At 38.5% G+C, this 23,384-nt stretch overlaps 1 protein-coding gene across 1 annotated transcript in view; it reads right to left on the bottom strand.

The window, feature by feature from the left end:
- Positions 1-2,792: 2,792 nt before the first annotated feature.
- The window catches only part of LOC100890130 (muscle M-line assembly protein unc-89), a 34,762-nt gene continuing 14,170 nt past the window's right edge, over positions 2,793-23,384 (bottom strand). The window contains exons 3-4 of the mRNA XM_030983019.1: positions 11,747-15,752; positions 2,793-3,097 (exon numbers count right to left, since the gene is read on the bottom strand). Coding sequence (XP_030838879.1) covers positions 11,778-15,710 — 3,933 coding nt within the window. The 5' untranslated portion in view covers positions 15,711-15,752 and the 3' untranslated portion in view covers positions 2,793-3,097; positions 11,747-11,777. The remainder of the gene's footprint in view (positions 3,098-11,746; positions 15,753-23,384) is intronic.

Raw genomic sequence — 23,384 nt, 5'->3', positions numbered from 1 at the left:
CGCCATGGAAGCGAAGGAGTGCATAAAGAAGTACATGTAGTAAACAACCACAACATACAAACTGTATATTAATACCAAGCGACTACACAATGTCATCTCTTCGTTGAGAAGCGTCATGTTGAAAGACACGTTTAAAGAGAAGGTAGAGTTCTGGGAAGAGGTGAAAAATAATTTGTGAGCGTTATCATTGTATTATGCAAGTGTGGAAGAACATCAGATACAACATGTTCCCTGAAAAGAATGGCTCTTCAAATGCCTGCCTTAGTATTCTAAATATGGCATGTAACATCATAACAATCGGGTTGGATTTTTTCGTCACATGTTTGTTTAGTCTCATATACATCTTTCCGTGTACAGTGCTTGTAACTTTACCAAGACTTTGCCAAATTTCTTAGCATTTTGATGATTCCAGAGCCTTGAAATACACATGAATACTTATATGCTAGATGTCCAATCTTTCAGATCGATTCCACAACGTTTCTTTTACAATGCAATCGCTTGACCAGAACTCGACCTTCTCCTTAAACCAGCAATTAGACATATGGGCAAGAACTTCATATGGGCCAATGAAACCTGTGACACCTCCAAACCGACACTAAACCGAACAATTCTCAGCCATTTACAGTAATTTCATTTCTAGCTCGGGCTGTCCCCGGTCTTGTGTCGGCCTCATGTTTAATAGTCTTATTGGTATGGGTAGATAATGAACAAATATAACATGGTCCTAGCATACTTCATACTTGATTAAATCTTGCACTTAGTGTAACTATAACTTGTTTTCAAAGCATCAATTAACAGTAATATTACATATTATATTGCATTTAAAAAGTCAAACCCAGGTGCCAGAACCCTTGAGTTCAACATATACACACTGAATATTCATATAGTATTTATCTTTATATAAACAGACACATTTCACAAGATATATCATTACTTTTAAGTTCTTTGTACATTACATATTTGATTTTATACATACATAAACATTGGATTATCTGGATATATATATATATATATATATATTCCTTTCTTACAAAATGGTACAAGCATGAGTGAATAATTGTATGAGATTCTTTTTAAGCCATACAGAATATTATTTCAAATTTAATTGCTGCTTAGGAGAAATGAGCCTCTGCATTTTCCTTGCCTGGGTGAAATATTTCCTGGACTAGACTGAATTACATATTATTTTCCCCAAATTGATATCCTGATTCTGCTGAAATACCTTAACAATACATCATTCAGTGAAAGATCATCTAAACTGAAAGGTGCTAAATATCTAATGATTGCAATTCAACATGGAAAATGTTGTATGGAAACACTATAATATACATCACAAAATAAATAGTTGTATGATAAGTTAACATTACTCTCAAACAAAATAAATAACTACTGTATAAATGTTGGGAGATGGTTTTCATTATAAAACAAAACTGATTATGCACCATAACAATTAGACACACATGATTCACATGAGAGTAACAAGTAAATCCCTCTCCCGCACCACATAATGAGAACCTCTTAAATTGGCAACACCATCACATATGGGCATAAATACATGTATCTTTTCACCGAGTGATTTTTTTCATCGGCAAAAAGAAAGACAAACGTTTTGAAATTGTGGCACAGGGATAAATACAATAGCATTAAAAAGAAAACAATAGATTTTTAAAAGGATATGTCAAATGAGATAAAGTAATAATAAAATAGTTTGAATATGGATCTATTGAAGCTTTGCGACTATAGAGGGCGGCATATTGTTCTATGTCACAGGCATAAATTAATCTCATGTAAGTCATTCATTAGGTAAGGCTAGCCATCAGCAAATCTCACTTTTTACTCATGAAATTACAAGCAGGAATGGCATGAAAATGAAACATATTTTAATAAAAGTTCTTTGCTCACATAGCAATAAGTACATCTTTAAGGACAACAAACTGAAGATATTACAACAAAAAATGCTTTATAGGAATATGGTATTCAGCGCTTTGTAGATGTAAATGTTGCATATTATTATGAAAACTGAACTGGAGCAAAAGAAAGTGAGAATATTTTAGTGGCAAGCAATGCAGGATATGTCGGCATCAAATGCTAAATTAGAGTCAGAAACTTGAACAGATTTTTTCGACATGGAGCTTTCATGAATTTGAACCCCTTGTTAGTTTTTACCAAGGTTTATTGTATGCAGAAGTTTTTTGGTATAACAGTGAAATACATTGAGGACTACAATAACACCTCAAGATCGGAAATTAAATGGAAAGAAAATCGGCAAAAAAATGAATGTAGCTCTACGACACGGTAACAAATAAATGTGACTTGTACGAACCACAATCTTTATCACGCTAGGATTATTTATAATACATGAAATTTCCTTAGTTTATTTTGGACCGATGGTTCATTCACCTTCAACGGACATGCACTAAATTGCGAACAGTATGAATACCGGTAGCTCTTTGTGGAACTACAATTTAGAATTCTAAGAAAACTTTAGAGCTTTTTAAAATACATTCCATACTTTGCCAACAGCAAAGTCTACTGAACCCCACAGGCTCTCCTACTCCCGACACAGCCACAAGCTGGCAGAGTTAGGATCAGCTCATGACTTTACAGATTTGTATTTAACTTGGTGACAAATTAAGAGTGTATGCGTCTGCAGTCGTACCCCACCCCACCCCTCCCAACCCCTGCATCACTTTCCTTCACGGAAAAAATACTTTATAAATTTTGGGGGCTACTTTTAAAGCTTGCTTGAAATTAAAAAACACTTTTTAATTTGTTTTGCATTGAACTCCATGCAAATTTTTTAGGGCTTTTTTTATGACGTTCGGGGACTTTTTTTTGCATTTTGGGGGCTAATTTGCCCGAGCCCCCCGAGTATTTTTTTCACTGCTTTCCTTCATCTGAACAGAGACTTGGGTGCTCTTGACGTACAACTGCTCTAGGAATACAGGAGGTCACTGTTCTTTTAGTGGGTTGAAGGACTGATTTCTGTCGTACCCCTCCCCACCCCTGCATCGATCAGTTTCCATCATCTGAACACAGACTTGGGTGCTGGTGTCGGCCGGCTGGCAGGCATTCATGTCGGGTCCATTGCATAGGTCTGGATAAGGAACACAGGAAGAGAAGAAAAGGAAAGCGTACATTAAGAATTGGAATCTCCTGACAGTACAACTGCTCTAGGGAATAAAGGAGGTCAATGTTCTTTTTATAGTGGGTCGAAGGACCTATTTCAGCTCATCAACACATTTGCTGTGTTTCTAAGCTTAGAATATGTGGTTTAGGGGAAATGAATAACTTACTGGAGGGAATTTGTGACTGATTGAGGAAATTAAACACATGGGTTTACCAATCAAAGTTGGGGATTGTCTTTGATACAGAGGTAACAACATGTTGCACTGGTAACAAATCGTGTCTTCTGCACTCCATAAGTCCTGTGCTATGGCTGCTCTTAGTTTACACAGCAACGAACCAACAAAATCATAGATTTAATGAACTTGGGTGCTCTCTCCTTCGTCGAAATAACATTCTTCACACGAACACTCTGGGGTACAAATCCAACTTCCTGGACAGGTGGCTAGAATGTCAATGCCATTTATAGCGTGCCTAATTAATAGGTACCCTTGTGGACCAAGAGTCATGAGATAGAAGGAGAAGTGGATGCATGGTTTGTAGCTCACTAATACTAATGACTTATTTATGGCAAGCAAACCGCCTATTGCTTCAGTCAAACCTTTGCGTATTTGGCTTGCGTATTGCTGCATATTTATGGCAAGCCGTTTCAACATTTATTCCTATTTTTTATATCAAGAAATAGGAATAAATGTTAGAATGTTGAATAAATACGCAGCAATACGCAAGCCAAATACGCAAAGGTGTGACCAAGGCATATAGAAAAATGAACCTTAAAGAGTAACGTACCCTTCATTCTGGAAGAAATTTGTACAAAACTTGTCTGTAGGAACGTAAAAGTGTCATCTTATAGCCAAAGGAGCATACATAACTTGATAGCAACATTATACATGATTGTATATACAGGAACGGATGACTAAACTAGTTTTTAAGAAATCAGATGATACCCTCATCGTCATCAGCAGTAGCAGCATCACACCACAACTTCCATCATCATCATTAATTTGACATGTACCATGCATTTACATCTACGTCATCATCACCATCATAATCATCACTGTCATCACCTACCTCCTCTCCCTCCTTCCATCATCATCATAATATCATCCTCACACCACCTCCATCATCATCATCATCATCATCATCATCATCACCATCATCATCATCATCATCATCATCATCATCATCATCATCATCCTCATCATCATCATCATCATCACCATCATCATCATCATCATCATCATCATCATCATCATCATCATCATCATCATCATCATCATCATCATAATATCATCCTCACACCACCTCCATCATCATCATCATCATCCTCATCATCCTCATCATCATCATCATCATCATCATCATCATCATCATCATCACCATCACCACCATCAGTATTCTGAACACTAGACCTCCATCGATCATCACCATCACCATCACCATCATCATAACTGTCATCACCTACCTCCTCTTCCTCCTCCCACCACTATCATCATAACATCATCCCCTGTCATCATGATGACTGACAAGTATTTGTTAATAGACAATGTCCTCTTTAAAATACCAAGGATAGCTTTCCATCAACGACGCACTATCCTAGAGCATGACTTACTCCTCTGCAATGTATCACATGACGCATTGACATTATCAATATCACTATCATGTGTGAGATATCCTTAATTTGAAAGTGCTTTGCACTTGCAAGGCTAGCTAATGAAACCAAAGTGTCTCTAACAATGGAACAGAATGTCAAGATAAATCAATGTACATGCAGTACTTGAGAGTAAAAACTGAAAATACACATGTAGTACTCGACATCAATTATAGCACATGGCATGCGATAGGTTGGGGAGTGTCATACATAATTGGATTGCATTTTTTTAAAGGGCACATACCCACAACGCAAGGTACTCAATGTGCTCTGCTAGGCTACTGAATCCCTTTCTACTAGTACTCCACCTGGGTAGAGATTGGCAAATGTAGATTAGGGTCTTGCCAAAGGACATTAGTGTCCAGGCGGGACTTGAACCAGTACCCATGTGATCCACAGTCTGTTGGTGTACCCACTTGAGCACGACATTTCTACACGCGTGTGTAATTACAAGTAAATTGCACGGGACTGCAATATACCATGAAAAAATATCAATTTAAAAAACAAAAATAAAAACATCACCAGCAGCAAAGGCCTACATACAAGAACATGGATGTGAATAAAATGTTGCTCCTTTGTTGCTTTTCCATTCGTAGTATATGCTTAATAAGCTCAGGTCTTTCAATTTTTCTGTCTGAATTACACATTGATGTACGTGTACCATGAATCACCCCCCCCCCCCCTCCCTCCCCAGTCACACATGGTGTGTCACATAACACTCATCGCATAGTTTGGGACAGCATTTGAATGGTGATGAATGACTCTGATTGAGGCAATTTCCTTTTCAAATAAAGTTCATCAAACCCAATAAAGGTGGATTTTTAGACCTCACACTGCGGGCTCTTTATTATAAAAAAATTATATAAAAAAAATTGCCGGCATAACATATACTGGTATATATGTCAGTAACACAAAAAGCAAAGCATAGGTCCTGATTCAGTCCAGTCTGGGTAGGGGTGCATGTGGGTATTGACCATATGCAAGGGACAGTAGTCTTTATTTTAGATTCTGATATATACAGATAGTACATGAAAGTCATTAATTCCTTAACTGCAAAGATCTCAAACCATGCTATACCGTACATGTTCTTGCAAATATCAGTAAACCTAGGCCCCGTCTTAATATTAATCGTAACTGCACGTTTTGTGAATGATATCAATCACAACAATGTACACGAAAAGTGCAGAAGTGACGTAGTCGAGTGGTTTAAGTACTTGACTTGGAATTTGAAGGTTAAGGTTCGATCCCCGACACAGCACTAATGTCCTTTGGCAAGGCATTAATCTACATTTGCCACACTCGACCCAGGTGAGGTAAATGGGTACCTGGCAGGAATTATTTCCTTGAAATGCTAGAGCGCTGTAATGACAATGTAGAATTGTCTAGCTAGATGACGCTATATATATATGCCTATTATTGTAGAGGCCTTTAACGTTGCGGTTGATTGGAGGACTTGCGATTGATTTGGATCGATCGCAACTGTTCATTAGATGGGGCCCTGGCCTACCATAAGGAAATAATGGATTGGTAAATGAGGAAGTGTGTTAATTAAAATCTACTAATTATATCATCAATGCAAAAATACACTCCGCATTCTCCTTTCAAACTCGCAGGCTCACAGAGCACACTAGGTTAACCCTGACTTAGGTCACTGATTTAGGGGTTAGGGTTATAGGGTTGGGGTCAGGGGTAGGCCCTACAGCAAAACACATGCCGACCTCCCTCCCCCCCCCAAAAAAAAAAAAAAAGCACAGCTAGACCTCTCAACATTGGCTGTCAAGAATTCAGAGTCCTTCTCCCCAAAATATAGAATTTTTCATGAAAATTTAGAATATCATTACGGTATCTGTAGGAAATAATAGCTTGTATATCCTGGAAATTTGTGTCGCTGCAAAATGCATTGTGTGAGGTATTACATAAAATGAATACGGGCATAGCGCCTATTGAAAATGTGACTGTATTCAAAATGCACATACACATGTACAGGTGGTACGTACTTCACATGTTAAAAAGTAACACGCTTGATTGATGCGTGGCAATTGATGACTCAGGACTTCTTTGTTAAGACAATTTAGGTACATCAAAGTTGTGATTTGGCAGAAATTTAAAGGCAAAATCAGAATGGGGGAAAAGAGGTGAAAAGAGGGAATTTTTTAGCCACAATTGGGAGGGTTGGAAGGTTTGAAAGTACAGTATTATATAGTTACTTTCTATGACATTCTACATAAGTCTTATCCTTTGTGTATACACCTCTTTCACTATACAATGATAATGATGTTATCTTTTGATCCAAAGTGCTATGAATTACAGAATGAGCAATATTCACAGAAAGCTTTGAGTCAATTTCTAATTAAGGCAGTGCATTATGCTTTTCGTAACTAGAAATTTTTCTATCGTCATCATTGTAAAGTCTCTTAATCAGCAACATAGTATAACATTTATACTAGCTTTTACTGTTAAGACATTAAGAAAACTCTAAATGGTTTTATGGATTAACAAAATATGTATGAGTGGGAGAAAAGACTATTTGTCGCCAATTTGAGGACATACCGATATATCTAGACTGCTATGGGTTAAACAAATATTCTCCTATGTTAATGCAAGTTGCGGGTGTCTTAGATAGAAGGAGGCCAAGACGGCCTCTCTCCTCCCACATTCAATTATTACATCAGCATTATACCCTTCACCATTCTCTCATCAAAATGTCAAAAGTCACAGCCTCCTAGAAAAGGGCAACACGATTAAACAATGCTTTGCCACGAGACGTAATTGGAGATGAGGAGCTCGAGGCTCGTTACATTGTGTCTGACGAGGATTCTTACTCTCTACTATGTAAGAGATCTTTTTAATATTCACATGCCCCAAGGAATACTCTACATAATGAACAATTAAAGGCGAAATAACAACTTCATTTGTTGTTACCATGCCTGTGTAAATAAATGCAAGGTGTATTTGTACAGGTACGTCACAAAATAATCGTCATGACATTTCAAATGGGACATTTAATGATAATGATAATTCACGTACAAATATTGGGTTCTTGTATAGCGATCATGTCTGATCATGTCTGTCTCCTGGCACTCCATATGGTCCTCTAGCATTTCAAAGTATCTATTCCTGCCAGGTACCCATTTACATCACCTGGGTCAAGTGTGGCAAATGTTGATTAATGCCTAAAAGTGCCAAGAGACATTTGTGCCGCGGCGGGATCAAACCATGGACCATGCGATCCAGTCCAGAGCCGTTTCCACTATTAAAGCCTAAACTCTAACTGCTAATGACAAGTTTCATTTGATCGCATAAAATCAAACAGTTGTACTTCCCAGAATGCCTCTCCTACCAAGTCTTCTGACTGCCTTTGGAAAGTACCCCCTTAACTTTGACATATTGCATGTAGGTGGATAGAATTTAGCACTAAGGCAATTTCAGATCAGAACTGATGAAAAGCACTTTACTCAGCAATTACAAGGGTATCACTGACTGCCAAAAGATCTTTGACTTCAATTTCTTAGCATTCTCTTAATAGCTGATTTGGATGGATTCAGAATAGAATTAGATTTTGGCAAATTTGATCGAACAAATACTAGCTAGACCTTTGTCCGTTTGTTAATCCACCCACAAAACCTGTCATGAATGGAAGCAGAAGAGTGTTGGTGATTTAGTTGGAATCGTAGAAGAGTTTTGTCTGTTTTGCTCCAAGAAGTAGGCTAGTCTAGCAGACCAATCGTATGCCAACTGATCTTAAATTGAATCAAGGAGGGACTGATAAAATCAAATTAGGGTCAGTCAGAGCCAACTTTGGGAAGTTCAATTAATCATGAATATTGCTCTATGTTGCAAAACATCTTTTGATAAAACCTTTTTTTTGCCTGTGAAATGTTGCTTGCTTGGTACACATGTAGGTGCCTTGTCTGTTCCAGACTTTGGCGATCAAGGCCTTCCATCGACTTCTATCTCTGGTTCTTTGTAATGTGACGTTACTTCTGTTACCAGTCAGCCCAATGAACTTATTCATGTATGTGATGCACTGTCTCCCTCTGCTTCTCAACAAATTGGAGATGTCTTTTCCTTATGATCTTAATAAGAAGGGATCTATCAACACATGCCTTTATTACTGAGCACTTCTTTGTTTGTGAAATGTAGCGGTGGAAAAATGTACTACAATGCGAGTTCACATGTGAATGGTTCAAGTACATATACCCTGACTGATTCCTGAGGCTTTGTATTTTCCAGACGATTCAATGGTTCTACACATTAATATGACTGCTAAAAAGAAGATTTGTAAATCCTTTCAGGACAATCATTCCAAATTTTGTGGTTTAGCTCAATAACTTTTTATTTAGAGCCCTACAAAGTACAAAATATACCAGATGCATGAGTAGAAAGAGCTTGAAAATTCTGCACATATTTGAATCCATCCCTCTTGCATGACCATTGGGTTTGATGCCAGGAATATTAAAAAGGAATATGAAAGCTTATTAATCCAAAAATCCCTAAATTGGCAACACCTTTTAGGTTAAAAATTCCTATTTTCGATCAAAATTCTCAATTTGTGAAAATGTTTTGATCAAGTCAATAGATATTGCTTTTAAAAACATTTAATTTTATTGGAACAATAGCACAATGTACATTTGTTTTGTAGCTAAAAAAGAAAAATGTTGTTGTTGCCAATTTGCAGAACAACATGTGACTAATGTAGCCCTCAAAACATTTCTTGAAAGGGTTAAGAGGGCAAAAATGTGGATATGCTACACCTATTGTACAAGTACATTTAAAAATGTTACTTCTTGCTCACTAACCTAAGAATACTCTCACTTCAAGCAATTTGGAATATGAGAACGAAACAAGTTCATGAAGTCTTTTATGTTTGTAATAAAGAGGTCAATGTCATTACAGTGGACTACATTCCATTACAAATCAAATGGACTTGTGATGGTAAATATAACCAGTAGTCTACTCATCTAGACCTAGTTACTGCTCTATTTAGTGACTTGGGCTATCGAAACTGCCTGAACACTCAGCAGGTATTGTTATTGTTGGGTTTTTGTCATTTTATGATCATTGGTAAAATGAGCATCTTTCTTTTTGAAATTTATCAAGAAGTTAGCCATCATTATTCGAAGCAGAAAAAAACCTTGTTTACTGCTGCAGCAATTGTTACATATTCTCCTTCATATCAACCCCATCCTCTTTCTTCTCTATCCCTCTCTTCTTCTTTTTTCCACCTTCTTCTCTAGCTCCCTCCCTCCAGTCTCTCTCCATTCCTTTCCCTCTCACACTCACACCCCCCCCCCCCCCTCCAGGTCTCACTCCACTTTTCCCTTCAATAGCATCTCAACAGCAATCTCCATGTTGCAAGAAGCTTGGATTACAAGACTAGCAAGGAATTTCATTCCCCAGAAGTATTAATGTTAGCAACATGTCAACACATTGCTCAATGTTTGTGTGAAAGACTCCAGGGAGGCTGAAAGGTCTGACTATAGTTGGGTTCACACGAGAATCGGTACAAGGTTATCTTGTAGTTACGGACCCTGCGGACACGCTCATGGTTACAAGACTCAAAGTTTACTCACAGTTACATGTATCTACCATGAGCAATCTTGTAGTTAACACGATACGTGATAGCAAGACACTGCCAGGGACAATTAACTTTGAAGTTTCTAACAATGACCAACTGACAATGATGCAACTTCAAGCAGCATTGAAACAATGACTGTTGTCCAAGGTTGTAAACTATTAGCCAAGCAAGTAAGGTGGCGAATTAAAGCTCAGTGAACTATGTCTGCTAGGAATCTAACTTGAAGAAACAATCCTGCCCCCCCCCCCTCTCCTTGCTTAAATACCATGAGATTGCTCGAGGTTTACAAATTCAAGGAAACATTTAGTTTCTAAAACTATGAGGACGTTTGCAGTCCTTATGTACAAGAAATCCTCAAAGTTTCGATAAGAAAACGTATATAGCTAGGAGTTAAACTTTAGGTTCACAATCTGTTATATGAACCTAACTCATAGCTGAAGAAAAGATGCCTAGCAACAGCGTTGGCCCCCAGTTCTTTGCTTAGTCAATAAAAAGGAAATTTGAGTGTCACTCTACATATCACTTGAAAATGCAAACGTAACAATCTAAAACTGATAAGATCACTTTGCCATTGTACCATGAAACATATCTTAAGGGACCCTGGTGATGCCTTAATAAAGACGACTTGCGAGTATAATTTTCAGAGCTGACAATACTCGGTTTGCAATCGATACATGACGTCTATTTTAAGGGCATCTTAGTCTTAGTCATCCTGTCAAGAGATATCAGACAGAGAATCAAGTGGATCTATCTATAGAAGACAGCTCCACCTGCTACAGAACCTTCTTTGTGAAGTCAGTTTGAATCACAGGGCCCTGTTTCACAAAACTTGTCATCAGTGACAAATGACAGTTTTTGTTGTAAGCTACTGAAATCCTTCCTTCTGATTGGTTATCAGCAGATTTGTCATTGATTTTTTGTCATTTGTCATTGACAAAAGGCTTTGTGAAACGGGTCCCTGATCATAAGCATTGATCTATCATAGATGGAGGAGAGGGGGGGGGGGGGGGCAATGTTTCAAGTCTACCTCTAGTCTGCCCCCCCCCCTTCCATTGTGATATCATAGTACACAACAAAGTACAAATAAAGTGGTGAAATGCCAGACAGGTTGGTGAATGTTTAACACAGCATTTCAAATATACAGAGGACCAGAGAGACATGTACCAAAACTATCAATAGCATACAAACTTTCAGATGTACATACACATGTGTCAACTCAAAATATCTGTACTAGAAAAACAGTGGCTTTGGTCCGATTATTAAAAACAGGACATATATATTAAAATGGAAGTTATCAGAGTGAACAAATAGCAGTTTTGGAAGGGAAACCCTATCATCATTGGAATGGACAGTTTACAAGTGCTTCTTTATAGAAAAAATGAAATACTTACATGTGTAGGGTTATGAAGCAGCCAGCGGATGTCATGATATGCTTTGGTTCCTAGCTTTCTTGCACTGGCACATCCACTTGATGACCCTTGCATTCTTGGTGACAATGGACATAGACTGGTCTGGGAGCTGCTTGGTGAACTTCCTCAAGTTCATCACCCCTTCCTCGCTGACATTGCTCGTCTCTGACATGGCATAGGAGGTGTTGGAGTCATCGCTCTCTGATCCCCGGTGTCCTCGCGTCCTCCATACGTGCATTTCGTGGAAGACCTCTTCTTCGTCGTAGATGTGTGGTTTACCGACCACCTTCAGGATGCTGTCATCCAGACCCATCCTGTCAAAGAACTGATCAAGTTCATGGGCAGATGTGGCATTACTTGGTTCTGATTTGGAACGACGCATGCTGGACGATTCCATAGAGGCATCCCCATCCCCTGAAGATTCGTAGCTCTCAAGACGTTGTTCAATGGCTCGACCAGTCTTTAGTTTACTGTTCGGTACTTGTATGTCTAGTTGGGCTTTTGTCTGCCAGAAGGACTTCCGCGTGTATTCCTCGGGTATAACATCTTCATCACTGCTGAAGTTCTTGTTACGGAATGGTCTTGCGTTGTAGGGTTTTAAATGTTTAACCCTTCCTCTGGTCGCTCCTAACCCACAGTCATCGGACCTTGATGATGTGTCATATTCTCCTTTCATTCTTGCATTACCCGAAGAGGATGTGCCACTTCTGTGCTTCACTTCAGAATGACCCTCATGAGGTACACCTTTGTAATCATGGGTTGGAGATGTGTCCAGGTCTGTACTCACAGAAGCTTTCCTGAAGTCCACAAGCTTGGAAGTCTTTGGGCAATGTCTGCTGGCACCACCTCGATTGTCATCTGAAGATGGTTCCTTATCCAAGGACTTTTCAAGAGATGGCTCTGGTCCTGGATCATCATACAATTCAACTAACATCTCAACCTCTTCAGTTTTGGTCAACTCTTTGCCACCTTCTGCCTTGAGCGCTGCATCTCCACAGGAGTCTTCAATGATGTTTGGAATCTTGTCCTTTTGCACAGCTCTGGTGCCTGATAGTGAAGATGAATTATGCTTTGACCTGGGTGAAGCTAATCGAATGGAATTGGAACTGTCGATGATGATGGTCTCTTCCACTAAATCTTTCTTCAAGTCCTTATTGTATTCCACTTCATCATAATTCTGATTCAAAGGTGTAATTGAAACCTTCCTAATCAAGGGTTTCTTTTCTGACGTCTTTTCTGTTGCCTCTGCTAATGCACTGTCATCAAAACTCACTTTCTTTTTCAGTTTCCCTGATTCACAAGAACCTTTGGTTGGAGAGCTCCCCGGACTGTCATACGCCTTGCTCTTCTTCAAGAACTGCTCAAGTTTCTTACTTAAATCCTGCTTTTGTTTCTCATGGGGCATCTGGAAAGGTGCGTGGCTCAAAGTTACTTGTCCTTCAGACTTGCCCTTTGTTGGTTTGTCATCACTCATTGATGTAGCCAGGGAGGTATTATCAGACAGAGATGTCTTCAACTTTCGCTTCCTTTTCAAGTCATCCCAGCTGAAAGACTTGGAGTGTACAGGTAGCATTAATTTAACATTCTTGCTCTCACTATCATTACTTTTTTCACTCTTTACTCCCAATTCTCCAGAAGAATTCAAGGGTGTGTCTTCATCATTTTTTTCTTTTAAACCATTACATTTTAATTCGCCAACTCTTTCCTTGCACTCTAACCCCAACTGAGCTGCTAGCTTTCTCTGTGTAGGACTTTGGTAATTCATCTTTTTGCTATTTTTAGCGAAAAGTCCTGACTGTTCATCTGGCAAAATCTGTTCGGTGTTCCCTTCAGAATCTTGCTGCTCCTCATTGAGTTGCTCTTGTTCTCTTGGGATAACCTGCGGGTCCTTTTCCCGTAAGAGCATACCTTTTAACCTCTTCATGTGGCTACTTAATGAAGAGAACATCGAGGCCTGTTTAGGATCATCCTTCCCTTCTTCCCTGTCTTCGGCCACAATGGCTACATTATCAGGTTTGGTGGATAAGGAAGGCTGGGCAGGGTTAATCACATGTTGGACAATCTCAAAGGATTCTTCTGGGTCACTGAAGTGCGCTGGATTCTCAAAGACATTGTCCTTTGGATCAACAGCAGTCTCCTGAATCGGCTCCGGATTAGGATCAGTTACTTCTTCATACAGATGGTATGACAACCTTGTGCGTTTGACGATTATGGACAAATCTGGTTTCTTTGGAAGTGCAGGTTTACCAGAACTTGATGACTTGACCAATAACCTTGATGTTTCTGCCTTACTCTTAAGACCAACGTCTGCAGACTTGGACTTCCGCAATGGTTTCTTTGAGAATGGTTTTGTGTCTTCATCAAAAATAAGTCTGGGATGTAAGACTGGAGTTTCCACATCTTTGTCACTTGATGAAGAACAATGGCTAGCATCTGATGTTGACGATTGCATTTTGGGAGTTCTAGTTGCACGTAGATTACTTGGCTTATGAGGTAAGGAATAAATATCTGATGGATCAGGGACTATTGCAGACCTTCCTTTTGGTGATGCTTTTCCTTCAATCCCCCTGGGCGGTTTAACAGGCGAATGATTTAAAGGAGTTGTGGTGCATACTTGGCGTTCAACTGGATATTTCCCTTTTGATAATGAATGATTACTACTGCCACCAACGGATGGCATTTGTTCATCAGAAGTTGCGTTGGATAATTTCTTTGATATGGTCTTCACTAAAGATTGCTTTTTGGAGAATGCCGGTGATTGGAAAGATCTGATCCTAGCTTTGACAATGTTTGAATCATCACTCTCTGTGCTGGTGAGAAGGTCCAAGTCGTTCAAGTCCTTACTTCGAGGTCTACTTCCCTCTGCATCCTTGGCCAGCAGATCAGCCAGGGAGGGGGTCGCTCGACTTGTTGGTGGACATGACTTTCCTCTAACCCTTGCACCACACTTCCTCAAGTTTCTCCTTGGAGTTTCATCATGGGATGAAGATGAAGTACTTGTTTGCTGATGAAGAACATTGAGGACATTTTGAACATGAGATCCTGTCGGGGATTTTGGATTCACAACCTTGCTTCTTGGCTTTGATACGTTGGGAGTTCTCACACGCTCCCTGCCCCTGACTGCTGGAGGTCTTGCGTTGCGAGAGAAGTAATCCCCCTTACGTGGTAAGACTGGGCTTGTTTCACTTGATTCACTGGACATAAAATTTAAATTTCTCTTTGGTCTCTGTCTCCCCGAGTGATCCAGTGATCTGGTAGGAGTTTCATCAACTGTCCTTTCATTTGAAGTCTCACTTCCAATCTTAGAGACCATATCTTTCACAGAAGGTCGAGGGGAGGCCTGGGACCTCGCTTCTGATCTGGACCTTCTACTTTGGAAACTGGATTCTGCATCATCTGTGGTTCCACTAGTTTCTCCTCCATTTCTACTTATTTTAGGAGTTCCTGCTTCTTTCAAATTCTTATCATGCTCAGGGGAATCCAGCGATGCCTTCTCAAATGCTATTGTTTTATTACTATTCCCATTTACATCATTACCACGGTCTTTCATGCGCTTCTTCGATCTCCGATTGTCCCGGTTCTTGTCGCGTCCTCTCCGGCCCTCCCGCTTCTCAAACTCATCAATCCTCTCCTGTCTAATGACTTTGTCCTCATGAGCCAACGGTGATACTGTCCTATCTCCAGTCTGTTTGAGATTACTTCTATTACTATCAAGTCGACTGTTGGTGCTGTGATTGTTGCTGTTGTCGTTCAGCTGCTTGTGAGGGGCAGCAGGGTCCCACTTCAAGAACTGGGAGCGGGACTCAGCCAGTTGTTCAGCTGCGGTCTTCCCATGACGTCTCTGGTTCCGTAGTGCCTGCTGCCTGAAGAACTCTGGACCTTTGTTCAGGATTCCCAGAGGGGTGCTCTTGGCATTGTGGGCTTGTTTCATTTCTGCAATGGGCATGGTGTCCTCTTGGTGTCCTCTTAGATTAGACCTTGATTTATTCTGCACAGGATGATCAAAACAGAAATAAACACTGATTAGTATCAAATATGTAAAAGCTGACAACGGTTTGTGTACATGCACACTAAAGGCTCATTTAGATTACGAAGCAGTACCGTGGTCGGTTTTCACAATGTAAATGAATGTCAAATGCGCACAAAACAGGTCCAACGGGTAGTTGCCGAGCCGTGTGTTATCTAAAAGAAATGCGAAGTGTATCTTTTACAACTATGTCATCATAAACACAGAAAAAAAATCAAAGCGAAAGTGATATACATGTAGTTGTACAAAAGACATCAGTATTCTTTACCAGTTAATAATCAAGGCAGCTGCCTATACAAATGTAATTTGAATCTTGATGGAAGAAGCAAAATTTAAAGCACAAATAAATACTGATGAGAAACTATAAAAAACTTTGAACATGAAACCGAATCCTCTTCAGTGCTTTCCAATAAATCAACAAATGAAGGTTCCCACTCTACAATCCTATGGATAACATTTTATTTGAATTTAACAGCAATAAAAAAAACTCTAATAGAGTACTAATGGAATGCTTTACACAATAGATTCTTCCTGGTACGTACTTGTACAAACCAGATTGTAAAGAATTAACTTTTTTAAGTGATGCTTCAGATGAAAAATACACAGTCCATCATCCGCACTTGACACGAGAGATAATGAAACTGAAATATCAATTAGCATACCACATGTACAACAAATTGAGAGCCGAGATTAAACAAATTGCGTGAGTAATCTGTGCAGACAAAGCTCCAGTCTACTAAAAGCATACCAATCAAAAAGAAGGTTGAATTCTCGTACAATGTACAGATACAAAATAACTTGAGAACTTGCTGATTCTTTTTAAGTCAGTATGGAATATCATAGAAATTATGTCTCTTGAAAAGGATTGCTTTTCAAATGCTCTCATATAAAAAAAAAAAATATGACAATAAGTTTGGACAAAACATTTGTATTTTCAGTATGAGTTGGATTTTTCAGGCCTATACATGTACACCTGTATGTGTATGGGGCCCATGAATACTGGCCCCTACTGGCACATAGAGCCCCCCCCCCCCCTCTAATACTAGAACGTCAAGTGTGTATGGTAAACGATGGATGTACCCCTTACAAAGATAATAAGAACCCTTCACAAGAGACAATTTATTGGCGTTGTTAGTTTGACAAATTGTGCTACATGTAAGTACTGTATAATTAGACCTGCACAGTGGCGTAACCCAAGTCTATCCATTAATACAAGGGGGCACTGAAACGATCGGGGGCACCAGTCTTACGAAACTCCTGATTAGTGGGAGGGTGCGGAAGGTGGTGTAGGCATCTTCCTTTCTTGTCCTTTTCCTCTTCTCTCTTTTCCTTTTTCTCGCTTTTTCTTTCTCTTATTTTGTTTTCACCATTCAAGTGGGGAGCGGGGGGAATAGATCAGGAATAGATCAGGGAAAAAAAATATTTAAACAATATCTGGGGCTACTTTTCAAGCTTGCTGGCATGAAAATAACACTATTCAATTTGTTTTGCATTGAACTTTGGGGGGGGGGGGGAGGGTCTTTTATGACATTCTTTTTGGCATTTCGGGGGCAAATTGCCTTGAGCACCGTTTATTTTTTGCTGTGGATTAGATGCCCCCAAGGCCCCTGTACCTAGTTACTAGCTACACCATGGGGCCTACAGTTTCATCAGAGGTGAATAACATGTATACCTTGAGAGGCATGACTAAATGTCACACACCTACAAAGTCCTACATACATTAGACGCTATCTCAAAATAGTCTCTCTTGAAAGGGAGTGCTCATTAAACCATTCAATGCTAAACAGGGGTTTCGATAGCCATGAAGCAGGGCTGGGCTTAACTCTCTTGATCCAGTTTCTATGTATAAGGTCAAACAATAATTGTTTAGGGGAATAATGAATCATGTGACTTGGGTGCTGCATTTCACACGATGCAACGAACAGACTTTGAAAGTAAACATGTTTGAAAAAAAAGCATTCATCTATTGTAGCTCCATATGGGTCATGGGTATGCATAGCCCACACAAGAATAAATGTGAATCAAAAATTGTGTTTGGGTTATTAAAGAATATCCACCTTTTTTCCTTCGAGAAACAGAAATGGGTACCTTCAATGAGCAGTCTATTCTTGAGGAAGACATCTTTTGCCTTATTCAGTAATGGGAGAAATGCAGGGGGTATATTCACAAAGATCCTATTAAGTCAAACTTAACTCTAAGTTGGACTTAATCATTATGGAGAGCTATTTGTAGCCTTCAAATAAAATATATTCAAAAGCAAAAATACAAGTATTTTAGACTTTTCATAAATTCCACATCAAGAACATGAAATCTCCTTGATAATAGAAAATATGAATGATTTGAATCAACATTTTTTCCTTTTTGAAATAACTTTTACGAAGTATTTTCAAGGATGCCAACGGCTTTCCATAATTGTTAAGTCCCACTTAGGGATATAAGTTCAGCTTACATATATGTAGGATCTTTGTGAAACACCCCCCAGAAATTTCACAGATAGGACTAGTCATAGGACATACTGTACATGACATATTCATAATTCCTGCAAAGTTCTACAGAATTTGATGCTGGCTGCAAAAGGGACATAGTATCTTTAATATTTGTCAGTCAATGTGTCATGATTATTTTGGTGTTTAATTTCTCTGTGTGCATGCACCACATGACTCATCTTCAAAAGCGAATGTGAAATACAACATTATTGAGGAAATCCTAAATACACTTGCACATTCAATCCCATCCTTCCTAATCCCTCACACATTTTTTAAGCTCTCATTTCTGGTGTATTTCCTGTGTAGTAGGGGTATAGAGTGGTGAAGTGTGACGTCATCAAAAACACTATTTTTAGAATTTCTCAATTTGAACTTCTTTTTCCGAAAGAGCATCAAAAAATAATGTCCATATCAATTGTAAAGTATTGGCTGAGATATGACCATCTGAATAAATAGATTTCCTATAGGAACTCAGTGTTATTTTGCTCTGGTTCATAACATTACGAACCAGAGCAATATAACACTGAGTTCCTAACTTCCTAGGAAATCTTTTTATATATACTGTAGATGGTCATATCTCAGCCAATACTTGGTTTTTTCGTCATCTGGACATTATTTTTGATGCTCTTTCGGAAAGTGAAGTAAAAATTGAGAAATTATAAAAATATATGTTTATGATGTGTTTATGATGGCCTCCTCTTTCCTTCTATTCAAAAAGCAGAACGCTTAACATGTTTGTTTTTTGTTGGCCATATACAATTATCAAGCTTTCACAAGATATGCAAGTGGTTTTAGGTTGCTGTGAATGAATGGAATCACAACTAACATGGCACTAAAATTTTGCAATTCACAAAACTCCTCGCCGCAAAAATGACCAATGTTTATGAGTTGCGAGTTTCATATCACACAAGTTTCTGGTTTTACGATATGCGCCATTACATACAGTGTAGTTGTCAGCAACCTTCTGGACAGTGTGACCATATAGTTGGCTTTTATTTCATAAATACAAGAAGGCTTAAATTATATTTAAGGGGAGTGCTTTCCATAATGACACCTGCACGCTTGATTCGATTTCCTTATTGAATGAAGCAAAGATGGAAGCCAACTGTTAAACACTCAGTGATGAATTGTAATCGTAAAATGAATCCTGTCTAACTCAATTAAACCCTATCCCCCTTATGTGTTTAATGACTGGACACAAGCTAGGTTCACAGTTCACACGACAGTGTACTAATTTAAAGTTTACATTGTGGTTTTACACCGAAGGTATCTTGTACATTATAAAGTTTATAACCATAGTAAGGGATCATGTGGACAATTAAACCCATGGTTATGAAACTTAAAGTTTAATTAAAGTTATTTAAACCGCTAGTAATCTTAAGGTTAGTGCGATCTGTGGAGATGCAATTAACTTTGAAGTGATGCCAGCTATTAGTAATACACGGCTTGTCATTTAAATTTTTGAATACTTTTTGTTTCGATCCCGTACGAGCCCTTGTCATTGTTTAACAGTAGATTGTCGTTCGTAATTTGAAGATTTCGCCATTTTAATGATAAAGTTGCTTCTGCAAGGTTCTGGAATCATCAAAATGAAAAGGAATTTGGCCCAGTCTTGGTAAAGTTACAAGCACTATACACAGAAATGGGACTACAAAAAAAGTGTGGCATAAAAATCTGTCCCAATTTGTATGCTGTTACTGTACATGCCATATTTAGAATATTAAGGCATTTGAAGAGCCATGCTTTTCAGGGAACATATTTCATCTGATGCTCTTCCAAACTTGCATAATAACAATAATAAGTAATGCTCACAAATTATTTTTCACCTCTTCCCAGAACTCAACCTTCTCTTTTAAAGTTAAAAACTTGGACAGTCCAATCCCGTGTGAACCTACATGTAGCTATGGACTCTATAATCTGAGATGACCAGAGGGAAACCCAAGAGAACGATCATCCACGTCCCACGAGAAAAGATGTTACAATCAGGCTGTCACAAAGCGATCCTGTCGTTGCAGAGTGATTAACAGCTCTGTAAAGTAGGCTTGGCGCAGCGTTCAGGAAAAATGATGCTTCGTAATGATACAGTTTTGGAATTGTGAAGCTAAAGAGAGAGCATGACAGTGACACCAACGGAATAAAACTTAAGTCTGGTGCTATAAACAGTATGTAGGCCTTCAAATTTTGGTCCTCTAAAATTTTGAAATTTATCCACAAGTTCCATGAAGAAAACACAAAGGCAGGCCCTGCTGGAGCTATTACATATCATCAAATAACAAAAATTTACACTGTATTAAAAGTACATGTACATGATTTAACACCCTTTTGGCTCAAGAAAAATGACATACATGTACGGTTGAAATATTCAGATGTTATCCCCTTAAACTTTTAACTCTCTTTAAAGAGATTGTTAATTACAATGGCTTACAATTGATTACAAGGATGTGGGGAGAACATTTTGCATTATACATTTAACTCGTCAGCAGAGTACTATTAGAAGTCTGAAATCCTCTCCTCATTTTCTGAATTCAGAATATTTTTTATTTTCATGTCATGTACAGTGTACAAGTACAGGTATACGTGCCATCGGTCATGTAAATAATTAATAGCAGGTTTTTGTATAGCATTAGCACTCACGTTGACTCGACAATCCTGACACTGCACCGTTAGTACCCCGGCTTTAGCATGGCTGTCATTAAGGCGCTCTAGCATTTTAAGGAATCAATTCGTGCCAAGTGAACCACCTCAACTTGGTCGAGTGTGTCAAATGTAGATTAATGTCTTGCCAAAGGACGTTAGTGATGTGACAGGGATTCAAAACCAATAACCAATGGTTCACAATCACATTCCAGCGATTAATCCACTAGACTACAATATATTTGAATGGGAAATGGGAATACAAAAATCATCTGTACAGTACATGTATGTACTATACAGTAGAGAATTTTGAAATCAAATTTCTTCCGTGTTTCAATCACTTGAATAGATAACTCACAGCTCATATAGAAACTACCGGTTAGAGCTACTTGAGAAAGTTTCATTTTCCATAATGACTCCATATTAACAATCGACTTTGTAATACCCTTGATAACTAATTGATTGTTCTAAGACCATGTGACCTCTGGTATGTTATGAAACTAAGAATGAATTTCTTCATTGATTGATTCAACTGTCAAAAAGGTCCTCATAATTGCCTTCATCATTATGTATCACCTACAAAAATTTGTACCGCCCAATTATGTTTTCAACACGTGTTTAAAACATACATGTAAAGAAAACCTTCAACAGATTAAATTTTGTACCCCCCCCCCCCCCCCCCCCCCCCCACCTAACATGCTGTTTAACAAGCTCCTTTGGGACACATGGTTTGTATGCCTGCCTGCACTAAATATTAGACGCATCAGCATCATTGATTCAATATATACCGGTAGATGACAAAAAGTGATACGATTTCCCCCTTGCAAATAACAAGGAAATATAATATAACAAATTCCTGCCATTTCCATCTACACCTGTATATGGAAAAAGGAAAACATATGAAGAGATAAAATTTCATTTCAAACCAAATTCTAAAATGAAAATTGATTTGCTGTCTGAATTGTAAAATTGGAACTCCCTTATGATCAAAAAATGTAAAAGAGAACCTCCAAATCAAAGACCCCCAAACCAGCGATTATTGACAGGCTATTTAAACACTGATTATTTGGCATTAGAAGCTGATTACTGTAGCCAAATGATCTGAAATACTGGTACTTTGACAGGAGTGTATAGTAGTACAACTATAAGTACAGTTTACAACTGTATTATTCATACCCCTTCTAAATTTGGTGTCATCTATGTTTTTTGGTAACTGAAGAAGAAAAGGAAAAGGGGCATTTGTTGAATACTTTTTGGTGTATAAAGCTATTTCTAATTCTCAAGAAACATAAAATCAGGACAAATCCTTTTGTCACACACTCAAAAAAGTTGGAAAACTTATGAAGAGTATGGATAATTTAGATACTATCTGATTGTGTACATGTACAGGTGTACATACATGTACAGTGTACATAAAAAACAGCTAGGAACGAATTCAAAATGGCCTACTCAGATTTATAAAAAAATGTATTTATTCTATTTCCACATTAGACTAAATAAGATTAATTCCTAGTTTCTTGTCCCCTCCTCCTTTTTTTCTGCCCACCTCAATTTGTTGTTGTTTATGTTTGATATTCTGTTCTGAAAATGATCAATAAGGAACTGACTAGACAGGACATCTTTGTAAATACAAATCAATACATAGACTTCCATTTGACTTTGTTTTGAGCCTTCACAATTTACAAATGAGTTAAAAGTGAAATAAACAAGACAAATTCTCATGCTTATGAAGTCTACCAAATGCAGATATTTTTAGCATTTCAACCCTCTCTTGTCAAGTTAAAGCAATAGCAATTCTTATAAACAAGAAAAATATCAAACATTGAATAAAATGGATAACTCAATCCCCCCCCCCTCCCACCCCGGCCCCGCCACTCCCTCCTAAAATTTGAAAATTCACACAAGAGACTGGGAATCATGGCCTTTAAGGTTTCAGCATGTTGCTAAAAGTAGCCATCTACGAAAATTGAGACCCCCCTTTGTGCCCTTGGCCTTTTAAGGCTGTACTTTCCAACCGAAACTGTTTTTAGAAACAACTGTGAGACTGTTCAATCTGCATTGTCCTTCCTTTGTTCTGGCACCTCCAGCTTAAAGGAAAGTCCACAGAGTTTGGAAGGGTAGAACTTTGTAACAGTGGCTGATATTGACGAAACACCCACTTTAGAACTCAAAATAAGCTTTAAAGGGAAAGTCCACAGAGTTTGGAAGGGTAGAACTTTGCAACGACGGCTGATGTGTTGACGAAACACCCACTTTAGAATTCAAAATAAGCTTAAAGGGAAAGTCCACAGAGTTTGGAAGGGTAGAACTTTGTTACAGTGGCTGATGTGTCTTGACGAAACACCCACTTTAGAACTCAAAATAAGCTTTAAAGGGAAAGTCCACAGAGTTTGGAAGGGTAGAACTTTGTTACAGTGGCTGATGTGTCTTGACGAAACACCCACTTTAGAACTCAAAATAAGCTTTAAAGGGA

The sequence above is a fragment of the Strongylocentrotus purpuratus genome, unplaced genomic scaffold (genome assembly GCF_000002235.5).
Source record: "Strongylocentrotus purpuratus isolate Spur 01 unplaced genomic scaffold, Spur_5.0 spur5_scaffold_13, whole genome shotgun sequence".
NCBI lineage: Eukaryota > Metazoa > Echinodermata > Echinoidea > Camarodonta > Strongylocentrotidae > Strongylocentrotus > Strongylocentrotus purpuratus.
The sequence above is the reverse complement of the archived record's forward strand: the minus strand, read 5'-3'. Positions and strand labels throughout refer to the sequence as shown.